The 16472-nt window shown below is 35.7% G+C and overlaps 1 protein-coding gene across 1 annotated transcript in view; it reads left to right on the plus strand.

Annotated features, from left to right (window-relative positions):
* ALCAM (activated leukocyte cell adhesion molecule) overlaps nt 1-16472 on the plus strand; it is a 211661-nt gene that overhangs the window by 152465 nt on the left and 42724 nt on the right. Inside the window, exons 2-6 of the mRNA NM_001313804.1 lie at nt 955-1055; nt 4811-5030; nt 11303-11367; nt 12607-12694; nt 13155-13337. Coding sequence (NP_001300733.1) covers nt 955-1055; nt 4811-5030; nt 11303-11367; nt 12607-12694; nt 13155-13337 — 657 coding nt within the window. The remainder of the gene's footprint in view (nt 1-954; nt 1056-4810; nt 5031-11302; nt 11368-12606; nt 12695-13154; nt 13338-16472) is intronic.

Genomic DNA, 16472 nt, shown 5'->3' on the forward strand with positions numbered 1-16472 from the left:
TTAGCGGCATGATCATATTCTGTACCCAATTATGACATATCCTAAAATATCTGAGACGTTTCCTAAGTACTATTGTCAGATTAAACACCTGAATTTTTTAAATGTCATCAATATATTCAGATTTTATTAGTATGTTGCATATGTATACTACAGATTCCCATCTTGTTAATGTTTTATGCCTAATTAAAATGAACACTAATATATTAAGCATTGCTACTATAAAATAAGCCATGTTCCTACTTATAATTAAAATTTAGTTGTGGTCTTATGTGTATTAGCTTATTTTTTAGTAGTTTTAAAACATTTTTCCAGAATGAAAAACACATATATTTAAAGCTAGTTTTGAGAAACTTAAGTATGTTAATCTTCGTGTGGTCCCATATGTCTATGACATGTAGTATATATTTTTTTCTATGTCATATGTGGTTAGGAAGAAAATACACTTTCAGATTCCACTCTATTCCTTTGCAACACACACTTGTCTCTTCCCTGGTAAACCTGAGGGTCTATAAATTTGAAGTGTGTGGCATTCAAAGGCTTGGTAGCTAAAGAAGAGTTGTTGATATTTAAATAGGAAACATGTTCTAGGTTCATACTTTTTGTAGCCATTTAAAATGAAATTATAATAGATAATATTCATTAAGGCACACATCCTGAGGCGCCTGGGTGGCTCAGTGGTTGGGCGTCTGCGTTCGGCTCAGAGCATGATCCCTGGGTCCCAGGTTCAAGTCCCACATCGGGCTCCCTGCATGGAACCTGCTTCTCCCTGTCCCTGTGTCTCTGCCTCCTTCTCTGTGTGTCTCTCATTAATAAATAAATAAAATTAAAAAACAAAAGGCACACATCCTGAACTGAAGTTATTTGCTTAGTTATTTTAAGAAAACACTTAACATCTCTCTCTCTCTCTCTCTCTCTCTCTCTCTCTCTCTCTCTCTCTCTGTTTTTTCCCTAAAGGCCTTGGATGGTATACTGTAAACTCAGCGTATGGAGATACCATTATCATGCCTTGCCGACTCGATGTACCTCAGAATCTCATGTTCGGCAAATGGAAATATGTAAGTGTGACCTACTTTGACTTGGCTGATTACCTGTAGTTTATTTATTTATTTATTTATTTATTTATTTATTTATTTATTTAAAAATTTTTAGATAATATTTCTTCTGTGAGTAAATGTAAATTTCAAATCAACATAATGCCAATATTCAACTATGGGTACACATGTAGGAAGGTAGAATTATGTGTTGAATATCTCAAAAGAGTAATTCCTAAGTCTTATATGCGAAGTACTCTTTTAAAATAAAGCCAATAAACATGTAATTCTTAGATCACATTATTCTGAAAGATTTAACCTTCAATGTTAGAGGCAGAGGAAAAGGCAAAGTTCCAGAGAAAAATCAGGGGTGTGTAGAACAGAGCTGAGTGGACAATGGCAGCCTTTCTCCACATACTCATGTTCTGTTTGGTGTGGCTGTTTCAGAGGCAAAATACACCCCCAGATAGATATTCATTGGTAATTTGTCTTTAGCATTAGAAGCTTGTTTCTAGTGTTGTCTTAGAACTGTATTGATGTCTCAGATCCTTTTTACATTTAACATTCTTCATTTTACTCATTTCTTGCAGAGAGCAAATCATACTTTCTCAGGTATTGAGACACAGATGGGTCTGGAAATGGAGGGTAGATACCCAGGTAGATGGATATGGGTTGGATAGGTAACATTGACCAAGAAAATGTTTCAATTTAATTACAGAAACTAACAAAAGTTGTCTGTGTGGCATGGTTTCCCAATGCTCAATTGCATGAGACTCATGGGAGTTTGCAAGCTTAAAGTAGACATAGGCTTCCTTGAATCCAATGGCAGTTTTTCCCAAGTTCCTTGAAATTATTAAAAGGTCTTTGAAAAGGAAAATTTAAAAAAAAAGGGTTTTGAATAGGAAAAAAAAATCTGATAGATACTTTTTGAAAACTTTCATTAGCACAGCACTTCTCAGAGCCTTTCGTACACTAAGATGTATTGTGAATTCTCTATGCTTGATTCATTTCATAGTTTTGTTTTTTTTTTTTTAATCACCCAACTTTTTCTCTCAAATATCTGCAAGGACAAAATGGAAAACACACTTCAGGAAATGTGTGTAAGGTTTCATCTGAGGAGAGCGTAGAATGCAATCCTTCAAAATATTGATGGAATGAGCACTGGGTGTTACACTATATGTTGGCAAATCGAACTTCAATAAAAAAAAATAAATAGATAAAATGAAATGGGAAAAAGAAAAAAACCACCAAAAAACAAAATATGGGTTTTTAAGTCAGATCAACATGTTCTACTCTATACTTGCTATGGGATGCTGGACAAGTGAAGGAATCTCCATTTTCTCATCTATAAAAGGAAGTGATAAAAAGAATCTTCCCTCAGTATTGTGAGGGTTACATGAAGTAGTTGATAGCGGAATATTGACCTAGTGCTTAGCACATGGCCCTTGTTACAGCTCTGGGGCCCTAAATACTCCTGCTTGTGCGAAGGTCATGTGAAGGTAGATAGAGGAAGCAGGTGAGGTGGTGCAGCAGTCGCCTGCACTCTCCTCCTGATATCTAGTGCACTTTGGGAATTTTGAACTATTTCTGATTTACTATAAAAGTGGAAGTTAAGGCTCTGAGGACAAAAGCTAATCACACCCCTAAAACTCCAAGTGAGACCACCACCTGCTTCACCTGTTGAGTCGAACTTACTGCCAAAATGAATGGAACACAGATGGTGAAAACCTTGTGATCATAGACATTCCTGATGATAATCCAGGGAATAATTTTCACCTAAACTGAATTGATACGGTAGTAGTGGAAACAATAACGGCAATTTTCAAATTCTTAATTAAGCAAAAAGCTTCAGCGATAAACTGATGAGATACATTTGAAGTACCATGTGCTCTATGTCAATTTGCAGACATAGTATAGAAGCTCGAGTTTAATGAAAGCTGAAAGGCAAATGGTAAGTTTGGAAAGATTGAAAGGGGGTAAATACAGAGCAAGGATGGGGCAACTAACAGCTACCAAGAGTGGTAGAGTGAAGCCATAATGGAGCCAGACTGCAGAGCTTCAACATTTGCCCTGCCAAGATACACTAGCTGGACCTTGGACAATTTATTTAATCAATTCTGTCCCTACAGCCTGATATGTAAAAGGATCTCATATTACAACTCTAACTTAGGGGCTCATTAGGAGTGTTAAATCAGTTACTATAAGGAAAACCCAACGAAAGTACCTGGCATATGGTTACGTGCTCAAAATTTAATAACTGTTATTTATTGTTTAAGGGTCTGAAAACAGAAATCTAAGGGACTCATTTAACATACTTCTCACAGTGAAAGGATGATTGAGAGCAAGGATTTGCATTGTAAACCTGTGAAAAAATTTAGAAAATTAAGAAGAATCCTATTGATGTATTCAGATACTCAACCAACTAAAACTTTTGGACCCTAAAATTAGCTCAGTAATCGTCTTGACTTGTGGTTCTATGACAAAATACCATAGACTAGGAGGCTCCAAAAACATCTCTTCAGTTCTCAAGAGTTCTGGAGGCTGGGAAGGCCAAGATCAAAGTGGTGACAGGTTTGGCTCTTTGTGAGCATCCTTCTCCTGATTTTTAGACAGCTGCCATTTTGCTATGTGCTCACATGACCTGTGTTTTCATGGAGAGAAAGAGAGACCTCTCTCCCTCTTCCTATAAAGGTTCTAAACCCATCATAAGGGCATCATCCCAGTACCTCATCTAAACCTAATTACCTCTCAGAGGCACCGCCTCCAAATATCACCACACTGAGGGTTAGGGCTTTGACATATGAATTTGGTGGTGACATGAACAGTAATAAACCTTAATAATTTTTGAAATATAACTCCCCATGGCCCCTTGAAACTTGCCACACATTTTAAAATGTTTTATCATATTTTATTTTCTCAAAGGCCTTGTGAGGTAAGTAGAAGAGGGACTGGCTCTTATTTTAGATTAAATTGCTTATTAGCTAAGAGAATTTTTGTGGGAGCAAAGGAAGAGATGAATTATATGTCTCAGGCTCTTGGCAAAATTGTTCATACCAGATTATATTTTATTTTGATAATAAGTTTTTATATGAAAGCTCTTTGAGCTATGTTTTATGACTCAGATAGCAAAACTATGGATTTTAGTGATTAATCTGATTCTGTTGCTTAATGGACATGATTGTTTCACAAGGGCAAATACTGTTCCTCCACGAAGACGCATTAAATTATGTTACGAGTAAAGGTCAGCTATGTCAGTTTTGGCTGAAACTGAAAGGTGTGGACATTTAAAGTATGTGAATTAAAGTAATGAATATGCAAAAGATAACTGCCCAGGATTTCCAAATGAGAATTTGCAGCCCACGCATATGCTTGCTGTGATGGTTAGCTGAATATCACTTTGTGCATCTCGGTGTGCGTTTTCATCTATTTTTTTTTCTTTTAAATTAGCTACAATGCCAGCCCTTGTTGGTTTCAGAACAGTCACTGATTCTTCCCTTGGGATGCAAGAAAAGTTCAGATTCCAAAGCTACTGTCTTTCCATTTTCACATATTTGACCTGATACCTGTAAAAGAACTTACAGCCTCTCCTCTTATGAAGAGTAATTTTCTGTAACCAAAGATTTATATGGGGCTCATATCCAAAATTAATTCTTTTTGGACAGAACTATAAATATTGGTGGAAGAATATGGCCAAGAAATTTTATTTATTTATTCTGGATGTGATCCTGAAACATCTGAATATGCTTGTTTTTAAAATGTATTGTTATTTTAATTTTTAGGAAAAGCCCGATGGCTCCCCAGTATTTATTGCCTTCAGGTCCTCTACAAAGAAAAGTGTGCAGTACGACGATGTACCAGAATACAAAGACAGATTGAGCCTCTCAGAAAACTACACTTTGTCTATCAGTAATGCAAGGATCAGTGATGAAAAGAGATTTGTGTGCATGCTAGTAACCGAGGACAACGTGTTTGAGGCACCTACAATAGTCAAGGTGTTCAGTAAGTAGTCTGCAGTCTAACTGCTAAGTGGGATTGATGGCTGGTACTAGAAAATGTTCTGTAGAAAGAAGAGTGAACGCTCTGGAGTGTCTCCACAGCAGGCGTTCCTATAAGAGGACTTCTAACCATCTTCACTCCGCTCATGCATGCTGTCAGTGAGGAAAACAAACCCCCGCAATTCAAATAGGAGTTTTGCAGCAAGGAACTAAAAGAATATTCTCTGTTGTTTTGTTGGGTAAAATGTCCTGTGATAAGAAGTATGTCTAAGTGAAACCTGGCAGGTGTTCTTTCACTTTCACTGGCATGTGCAAATAAATATTCTGTGATATACACATAGCTAGGTGATACATACATGTAGTCAGGCATGTCGTGCATACAGATGTATTAGGCTGAACCATATAAAATTAATAGTTTGATGTATAACAACAATAAAATACAGGCAAATCCAAACCATCTTATGACAGAGAAATCTAAGCTTTTTATGTGTGTGTGTGTGCATGTGTACATATACACACACACGTGCACACATGCACACACATTTATATCCCGGCCTTCTTCAAAGTGTTCAGTTGGTTTAGGAAATTGCCCCCAATTAAAAAAAATCACCATACCCTGAATGTGTGTGTGAAATACATCAAGGGGAAAAAGTAGAGTAGGGTTAGAAGAAGAGAAGTCAGTAGCAGAAGCTAGGAGTAATTACTGTAGTCATTATGGCAAAGTTACTTTGCCAATGATAACATATAGTTAATGTTACTGTGCAAAGAGCTATGCTAATGAATGACTTGAGAAGTTCTAATTAATACATTTTATCTTTTAATATTCAAATAAAAAAATCCCCACCTCATGTTACATCATAATATATTAGAAATTATAGGGAGAAAAAAATAGGTCTCAACAGTTTCAGAATGCTAGTCTTTTTTAACTAGGGAAGAAGGTCTCACTTTTCAATTTTTTCCCTCTGCTTTCTGATAACTTGGTAGCACCTAGAAATTATTAAAATAAATAGGGAAGAAAGAAGCCCAGAGGGCTACTATAGCAAACAACCATGGATTTTCCCCATTTCTCTTGTAATAGCCTATGCAACTAAGTGGAACTTTCCCTTAAGTATTTATATAGATTTCAAAGCTCCTATGGGCTCATGACATGGATTCAAAGAATGCTTGTGCTGTCAAAGGAAACCTTTGTTCTCCAGAAGAACCTTGTAAAAGCATATTACATGTTTCAGCTGATTACCTTTCAGCTTAGAAGGCACTTTCCAGAAACTATCCACCCTTCTCAATCATTTTATGAATCACACCAAATTCCAAGTGTTTGCCAGTCATGCCTTCCATTAAATACTCCAAATAATCTGTATCCTTTATTTACCAATGCACCATTTTTTTTTCTTTCTTTCTTTCATTTCGCTTTGATGTTATTGGGAAGATGGATAGTGCACTCTTAGGGACACTTTTTGTAAAGAGAACAACCAAAACAATTTTTTAAATTAGGCCATGATGTCATAAATTTAAGTATGCAACAAGAATGTAAGACAGTAGGTAGAGATTAAGTCATAGCACCCCAAAGGTTGTATTGATTTGTCATTGTCAGGTTTCTTTTTCACTGTGTTAAAATTATCAAATATCATGCTAGTCTCCCATAAAGTTTAGAAAATCCAGGTTGTTTCCTTCAGAAGAGTCATTTGTGACAATTTTCAGGATACACTTCAAGAAAACACCATACAGCAATCTGAAAAAAAGCAAAAAAAAAAAAAAAAAAAACCAAAAATACAGTTGGTCTACTTTGATAAAAATTTGTAAGCTATTTTGGAATACAGGGGATTTCTATGATTTTGAAAACAAACTCACACCCCACATACTGGCAGCACCCCCGACCCCCTTCTCTTTTGAATATTGTTGAAAACAAAGTGATTCTCAGAAACAGAATTTGCATTCCAGGCTCCGGGCCAGGGAGAATTCAAATAGACAAGTTACACACTCTCGAAAAGCATTTTATACTAGAAACCGTGGTACCCTCCAAGTCCAATTAAATGAACAGCACAGCTCATGATAAGGAAAGTGTTTGCAAGAGCATATAGGGGCTTTACTTTAAAAAAAAATAATAATGAATTTACTCTGGGCCACATTTTGTGAAGCAAACAGCAGCTGTGACAGGGAGACTTTTATTCTGTGCATGTGTATATTGCAGTCACTTAAGAGTTACTAGGCTCATCAATCAGTCCTCTGTTTCCTTCTGTCGAATCACCTAGCAACACGCACTGTGTACTACAGAATCGAGTATGGTTGACGTGAGCTAATCCCAGATCAGCTTGCTGCAGAGTGCCATCCTCATGGGCAAACTCATACTGTTTTTATTCAAACTGGAGGCCATGACTGATGACTCTGTTACCTCTGGTGTAGGTTTGTTTAGCTTTAAACTATACCTCAGATACGATAGTCATGCCCACAAAGCCACCCAGATTCAAATAAGTCACATTCTTTATTGCCACAAGTACAGCTTAAAAAAAAAAAAAGTCATTGAATGACATCAGAATTAAACTGTGTTTGCATTTAGTGTACATTGGAAGTTAATAAAAATATTCAGAAGCAACAGTAAAGCCTTTAAAGTTCCCTAAGATTTATTCCAGTCATTGTGCAAAGGTTTCAGAGCTCAAATGGGTTCCCAGATTGCCAGCTGGCTGTCAGTGCTGTAACAGAAAAACCACTCACTGGTCATCAGAAGACCTGGCTCTGTTATCCCTGCTGCTAATTTCTGACCTTGGGGAAGTTTACTAGTCTGGAGCTTCTTCTCTCAACAGTAAAATAAGTGCTTCAAATTGGAGAGTGGTTTTCCTACCATGTTCCTAGGATCCTCTGGAGGAGCTACTGAAGAGGGGCACTGCTTCTGTTAGCTAGCATTCCACTCACCTGATATACTTTGAAGTTTTTTCACAATAATTCATTCAGGGGGAGACAAAAGGGGAGAACGGCCCCAGCTCTTAAAAAGCGTTTGAAAACCACAGTCTAGAGCTAATCTGTAAATCCTCTTGTGTTCTAGTGTCTGTGACGTTAAAAGGAAGTCTGTTCCTGTGACACAGAGTCAGTGTACGTTTGGACCAGTTCTTCCCTGAGTGATGGGCAATGCTGGTTGACTTCACACCCTTATGTTAGAGCTTCCATTTGTTCTCAATGTTTTGTAAGAACTGAGCATCCTTCCGCTCACCTTCCCAATGAAAGTTAATCAACCTGGAAGGATTTTTTTTTTTTTTAATCAAGGAAGCAGAAAATGACCTATTTAACAAATGAGACCTACATAATAGATTTTCTTTTTATTCTTTTGATATAAAAAAATACCTTTCTTATGAGGAAAATAAACTATGATTCCATGTCAACCGTTGTTTGCTTAAAATACATCAGAATTTATACAAGGTAATGACTGACAAAATACTGGGAGGAGCATTCATGAATCAGTGTAACCAGTCCCTTTTCTTGCCTTCCTCTCATATCAAATTGAACTATCCTGTGCGTGGTTTTGGTAATACACTGTACATTGTGGGTGATAAAGAGCAATTTTGCCCTCATCTCTTCATCCTCAGCTGGCTTGACAAAATTATTTTCATAATGCAAATAAATGGTATGACTTTTCCTTTCAATTCTATGCTTGGTTATGAATCCCTGAATTATATTAAGGCATAATTCATGTAAAGTTTTTTTTAAGCACTTTAGAATCGATATGCAATTTTGCTAAAATAGTACGTGTCCTCTTTTATGGTCCTCCAACTAATACCCATTGATTGTTGCAAACTAATATAAGAGAAAATTACATACAAATATCTTGTGGATTTGAAACAAAAGTTTGGGGGAAAAGAACTCAAAGAATTGCAATAGGTATTACCATTACTTCCACAATACCCACTGTGATTCTCTTCTAATAAAAAGATGAGTTACAGTGTAAAGAGGCCTAAACTTTAAGCATTCTTTCAGCAGGTTTCTGGGTTTTCCACAGTTTCATTTTTATTGAAAGAAGTATAAATTTTGGAAAGTATTTATGGAAGAAACATATATAAAGCCATGTGTAAAGGACCAACATTTGTTACACACTGAGCATTTATGATCTTATATTCACTGATGATACATCATAAGGTTTACAAAGCAGAGGAATATATATATTCTACAGAAGAGGAAGTATGTGCCCAACTATTTTGGTATATGGTTATGGTGAACTAAAAACTAATGCAACTTAGCAACACTGCCCACCTACATTTTGTATTAAAAGCTTCAATTATTTAAAAAAAAAAAAAAGAGCCTCAATTTTTTCAGATGACTCTTTAAATCTCTTTTTATATTCTAGGCATAGATGCTACTGAAGGGGAAACACAAACCCATTTGTTCTTTTTCTCTTGTTAATTTTGACTCTTGATTGACCACATAAATTAATTTAATACCTTACCTGTCTGATGCTCTCAGAAAGGTATCACAAAATACTTGATTTTAGTTCCCAGAGAACTTTGGCTCACTTACTTAAGCACCAAGGATTTTCATTTTGTTTAAATATTTTGGATACATCTCTCAAATGTTTTAGATATTGGTCTTAAAACATAAATTCAGAACAGAATTTAATGTTTCATCAATAATTCAGAGTTGTAATTGTGAACATTAATGGCATTACATTAAATTTATGATAACACTAGTGCTTACTGATACGTGAAGGCTTTAGTCCCCCACCATATGTTTCCCAGAAATTGCTGTTTATTTTGATTTTTTGGGTCAGTTTTTAATAATTTTTTGGTCACATCTAACAGTCAATCAGGTGTCACTTCTTGTTTGTGTTAATGTAATTGTCTCTATTATACTTTTCTATTCTTCTATATTTCATTTTTCTATCTTTCTTGTGTTTTGTTTCCAATCTGTATATTTTTCTAAATATATATATATAATTATTTTCTAATAATCCATCTTGTGAAAATTGAATTAGAATTATGTTTCTAGAATTAATAGTAAGTAGGCTCTCCTATGATTAAAGGGTATATGTTGAACACATAGGAGGCTTTACTATTATTATTCATTGTTCCAATTTCTCATATAAAACAATTGCAAAAGGGAGACTGACTCTCAGTAGTAACATGAAGAAGTTTACATATTTTTTGCTTACAGTCTTGGTGATAGCCATTTCGTTATTCCAAAACCTTTCTGTCTTCATCCTTATTTTCTATAATGGTCTGGGTAGGCAATGCATCTGATAATGGAATTCCAAATTGAGTAATAATTATATAAAAGCCAATTTAGTCTAGTTTGGTAATAAAAATTAACGGTATTGGAGCTCGTAAACAATGAGACTATGAATGAAAGAATAACTGATTGTCTTTATTTGTTTATATGAGAATAGAATAGTTTTGCTCCATGAGATCCACAAAAATCAATGACCAAGAGGCAATATCCATTTTCTGGGGACCAATTGTTAGAACTAATTAAAAAGTAAAAAATCCGTCAGTGATAGATAACTAACAGTGAAGAATAAATAACTTAAAATAAGTTTGAATAATACCTTGTTGCTGAGATTTTTAACCAGTTATCCCTGAAGACTCTCTTAAAATGGATGCTTACAGAACTTCCTATATTTGAAATGCTTCTGCCCATTATCTCAGCCCCAAATTTGAAGGTTTTCCCTACATTTATAGTTTCATAATATGACTTCACCTTAAACAATAAGGTTTGTGATACACAGAAAAATTGAGCTTCTATTTCCCTTAACTCCTTTTAGTCACCACGATTTCAGAGCTGTGATTCTTACATTTCAGTGTGCCTGAAAATCTTGTAGGGAATTTGTTTTAAAAAGTAGATTTATAGGACTTACCCTGGAGATTTTGCCTCTGGCCAGAGGAGGCTCAGAAATTTATGCTTTTAATAAGTACCCCTTGTGGATTCATTTCTTCATTTAAGTAGCTGAAGTTGTATGTAGGTAGAAAGTACACATGATAACCAATTGAAAATAATATTTATATTTAGCATATTAACCTCTGTTTCACTATTAAATCCATATTCACTGCTTAGAAAGCTTTCAGGACACATTACCAATATTTTCTACAAAGGAGTAATAAGCATTTAAAATAGCATTTAATATAATAAAGCAAATATTTGGAGGGAGAGGGCTAACCAGATTTCTTAATCACAGATTATATGGGAATGTGTTCTTTATTTTACTGCTTTGAATAAATGAATTATTTTTCTATAATCCAAATGACAAATGTCCTTTTGTTCCTTCATGTGTACTTAAAACTTTTCTCTGCTTAACTTTAGAGCAACCATCCAAACCTGAAATTGTAAGCAAAGCACCTTTTCTCGAAACAGAGCAGCTAAAAAAGGTGAGAACTTTTTTTTTTTTTTTTTTTTTTACCTTCACTTGGCTTAATGTTAAATGTCTTCTCTTAGCCTCAGATGCCAGGACAAATAAGATAGACTTTGCTCTTGTAGAGCTGACAGTGTTGCAGATGCCAATAGGAAAGTCTGCCCAAGTTAGAGTGGGAACACAGAGGAAGATTTAGTCATTTCTGAAGGGAGAAGAGAGGAGAGGAAGGAGAAAAGCATAAGTCTTCCCTGTTTGAATGAACTGAATGTTAAATGGAGTCATGAAAGATGAGTAAGTTTTCTCTGAACCAAGGATAGAAAGACTTTCCGACAGCATGAAATAATATGATGTGAAGGAGAATGGCATTTTTAAGAAACATCACATTATTTGCGTTGCTGGAACTTTGTGTGGTAAGACGGGAGGCAAGAGACTGCAGTAAAAGATAAATTTGGAGAAGTAAATAGAGAAGCTGGATTATGACAAGCCTTATGTCACGGAGGGAGTTTCGACTTTATCCTCTTGGCAGATTAAACTATTGAAAAGTTGAAATAAAGATGTGAGAAGGTCAAATTTGAACAATCACATTAAGAGGTGTGAAGAAAGGCTGCATCAAGAGGGAACAAAGCTGGAGTTTATATTTGGGTACATCAATTGTCTAATAATCTTATTTTCACCAAGTAAAATAACTTAATTTTCCTTTGTGGAGAAAAAAGAATGCAAACAAGTTAAAAGTTTTTTGAATCAGATTAAATTTTACTGCGTAATATTATTTGAACATGCCAATATTGAAGTTATAACACATTTGAAGAAAAGCGGTGGAAATTGTAGATTTGGTAGGTATATGTATCTAAAATGTGTATGGTATGAAACCGGAGAGGCAGCCTTACCACCATTATGATTCTTGCATGCTGAGATCTGTGAACCATGGCAATCGCCAGCGTAATGTAGTTATGTTATTTAGTTAATGTTAAAAATGAATAATGTCAAAAAGAATTTGGTAATGCTTTTAAACAAATGTGATTTTATTAATAGTGGCAGCATCTCTTGCATATTTTTAAGTGAGCAAGACCATAATTTTAAGTACAAGACATTGTTTTTAATGCAAGAGACCACGTATTCAGTCCACAGTCAATGCTTGGGTAATGAAAGGGCCAGGAAACCTTTGGAGCAACTGCACCCCCTGAGGAGTCCAAATCTTTCAAATTGACAACCACTGACAGAACCAAGGTGTCCACATTTTCTCTTCATTTTGCAGTTGGGAGACTGCATTTCAAAAGACAGTTATCCAGACGGCAACATCACATGGTACAGGAATGGAAAAGTGCTGCAACCCCTTGAAGGAGGTGGGTATGAAGTGGGCAGTAAATTCAGATGACCTATTCTGACTTTCTCTTGTCCTGGCATTCCTTAGACTGTCCTGCATCTAAATGCGATGCCCTCTTTGATCTATGGCTCTATGCTTTGTTCCTTTAAGTAACCATTAAGTCATTAAGTGATTTTTTTAAAAACATCATTTTAGTCCTTGTGCAGAGGAATCAAGAGCAGAGAAAAATTATTTCTGTATATGGCATATTCTAGAAGTTAATTAAAGTGAGTGGGAGATAGGATTCCAGGATTCTATTTCTGTCTATGTCTCTGATTTCATGGTTTAGAAAAGACATTCTACCTCGGTACATGTCAATTTTCCCTCCTGTTAAATACAGTAAGAAGGACAAAACCACTTCTCAAGGTGTTGTGACATTTAACTAAGGATTGTGATTTTCCAATGAAAAATGCTATCATTAGTATTCTTATTTTCTTCAGTGGTAGTCTTAATTTTTAAAAAGCAAATGGACCCGGTAACTCAGCTGTATACCATGACTTCATCCCTGGAGTACAAGGCAACCAAGGCTGACATACAAATGCCATTTACCTGCTCTGTGACGTATTATGGACCATCTGGCCAGAAAACAGTTCAGTCTGAACAAGCAATCTTTGATATTTACTGTGAGTAACCCAATATGTAATTATGCAATTTTAATGTCTTAAGAGTATTCGAATGCTTTAACCTTTCAAGTCCGAATCCACATGCTCTTTGGGCTTTACTTTCAACCTCCCTTTTTTCTTCTGCAGTTACTCAAATAATCTGTTTCTCCTTTGGAAGACCTATAGAATAAATGCTTACCCTATCTTAGGATACCTTTTACTTTCCACTTTGTCATTTCTGCACATCTCTTCTGCACATAAGCTATGAATTTTGTAGGAGTTCAAAATGCCATCTGATTACTTTCTGAATAAGGACAGATGAATCGAGGCTTCTGACTGATTGGTCTTCTAGATAGGGGACTTCCATTTTAATGGAAAAATTTATTTTGATAATAAGATCAATTGCATAAGTTTAAATAGGATGCTGTATTCTGAGACATTTTGGTTGACTTTATTTCATAGATTTGAAACATAGAATATCAGACTAAAAAGGAACCTTCTTGATCATCTGACCTAACTCCATTATTTTACTTAGCAGTAAAGGGAGAACCAGAGACGTGCCGTAAATTAGTTGGAATCCTTTTCTGCAATGCCATTCTCTTTCCTATAAGACAGGTGCCAAGATTCAGAGCAAACAGGCTGACAGTCCAGGCACAGCACAATCAATTTCTGTGTCTTTCTAGAAGAGTAGTTAACTACTTTAACTCTCAGTTTTCTTATCTTGAAATGAAAAAATAGCTCAGTGTTGTTATGGAGATTAAGTGAAATCACAAATCTAAAATAGCATCCTATATTGTTCATTAAATTCTTTTTATTAGGTACTATTTTTATTATTTATTATTATATGATCATTATTATTACATAAGCATAGAACTAGAGATATTGTTTTTGGAGAAATGCAAGAAAGAATTTCTTTATTTTAAAAAAATGAATCAAAACTTCTTACAATACTGCCTTACGTAGTAAAATAAGCGAGTACTTCTACATGTGTTCTGGAGAAAGAACAAAAATGCCAGTTGAACCTTTGTAGGGTTTTATCTCCTCTACATAGCTATTTTGGTTCCATATAGTGCAGAACCTTATATAAGAACAACCTGAAATTCCACTTTCCCTAACAATAAGGGATTGTTGTGCCTTCAACTTTGTATATAAGTTCCAACTTATATACTGACTTAAAAGTGAGGATTTAAAGTATTTCATTCCGTACACCTTACTAAAAATCAAATTATTATTTCTGTACGTAAAGGCACAATTCTGTCCAGAAATGTTCCACTGGAAATACACTATCTTGGTGTAAGTGCAAGAGTAAAGATAGGAAAGAGTATCAAGATGAACAATGAGGACTGGGAAACTGGCTTAAGAAAAAGAAGGAATGTATGTTATCAGACACAACGGGTTGGGTAAGCAGAAAAGTCCTCGAATGAATAGGAAGGAAATGATTTTATTTTGGCTGGCTGTGGAGTGCGTTTGGCACAGCTTTTGAGAAGGCACAATGTATGCAGTGCTGGGCTTCATGGTAAAGATAAAAAAGTGCTGAAGACAAGAGTTCTGACATTCAGAGTTTAGTACTCCAGTAGAGAAATAAGATACCTACACCAGGAGGAAGTGGTCAGTGCAAGGTTGCAGGTGGTAAGTGACACTCAGAACGCAGTGAACAGCCTTGAAAGCTCAGATGCCCGGGGGCAGTGATTGTCAAACTCTTTTGTGTGCATCAGAATTGCCAGAAGGACTTAGAACACAGATCGCTGGACCCTGCTCTAAGTTTCTCATCCAGTAGTTGGCGGAAGAGGTATTTATAACAAATTCCCTGGTGATACTAATGCTGCTCATCTGAGGACCACACCTGGAGAAGCACTGCTCTGGGTGACTCCAGGGTGGAGAAGGAGGGAGCTAAACAGAAAGGGCAGAGGGTACATTCAGAAGGAGGACATTTGGTCAATTCATCTTGCGGAAGATGCACTAGTCCTTCCTTACCCTATCCAGTCCGTAACGAAGCGGTATAGAATCTGGCTCTTTAATTTTTATGCTTATCTGATTCTGCCTCTGACACTGCCTAAGAATATGCCACCATTCTTCATTGCCAGTATTTCCGTGATTTCCAAAATAATATTCCTTTCTGTTCACTCCAAACTGCCCTCCAAGTTGCTGCCAGAAATATCTTTCTAAAAACAAATGTGACCACGTTAGGTTAGTGCTATGATGAGAATTCTTTAATAACTCCCCAGATCTCTCAGATTAATTTTCACACTCCCCCTGTTGTTTTTTTTCTCTTCCCAGTTTTTATTTAAATTCCAGTTGGTTAACATACAGTATAATATTAGTTTCAGATGTAGGATTTAGTGATTCATCACAACACCATTTGCTCATCACAACTGCCCTCCTTAATCCCCATCACACATTTAGTCCATCCCCCTCCCCACCTCCTCTCCAGCGACCCTCAGTTTGTTCTCTATAGTTAGATGTCTGTTCTATGGTTTACCTATATCTCTTCTTTCCCCCTATGTTCATCTATCATATTTCAGAAATTCCACATATGAGGAAAATTGTATGGTATTTGTCTTTCTCTCACTGACTTGTTTCACTTAGCTTATTACTCTCTACCTCCGTCCATGTCATGGCAAGTGGCAAAATTTCATTCTTTTTTATGGCTCAGTAATATTCCATTATACACACACACATATAGTAATATTCCATTATATATATATATAAATAACATTATATATTATCACTATTATATATTATATAATGGAATTATATATAAAGGAATATATACTACTGAGCCATATATTCCATATATAATGGAATATATACTATGTATATATATATATATGGCATATATATACCATATATATATATGCCACAACTACTTTATCCATTCATCACTTAGCGGACATTTGGCCTCTTACCATAATTTGGCTATTGTTGATAGTACTGCTAGAAACATTATGGTGCATCCCTTCAAATCAGTATTTTTGCCTCTTTTGGGTAAATACCTACTAGTGCAGTTCCTGGGTTATCAGATAATTCTATTTTTAATTTTTTGAAGACCTTCCATACTGTTTTCCAAAGTAGATGTACCAGTTTGCATTCCCACCAGCAGGTAAGAGGGTTCCCCTCTCTGCATCCTGGCCAACATTTCTACTTTCCTGTGTCGTT

The sequence above is a fragment of the Canis lupus genome, chromosome 33 (assembly GCF_011100685.1).
Source record: "Canis lupus familiaris isolate Mischka breed German Shepherd chromosome 33, alternate assembly UU_Cfam_GSD_1.0, whole genome shotgun sequence".
Lineage (NCBI taxonomy): Eukaryota > Metazoa > Chordata > Mammalia > Carnivora > Canidae > Canis > Canis lupus.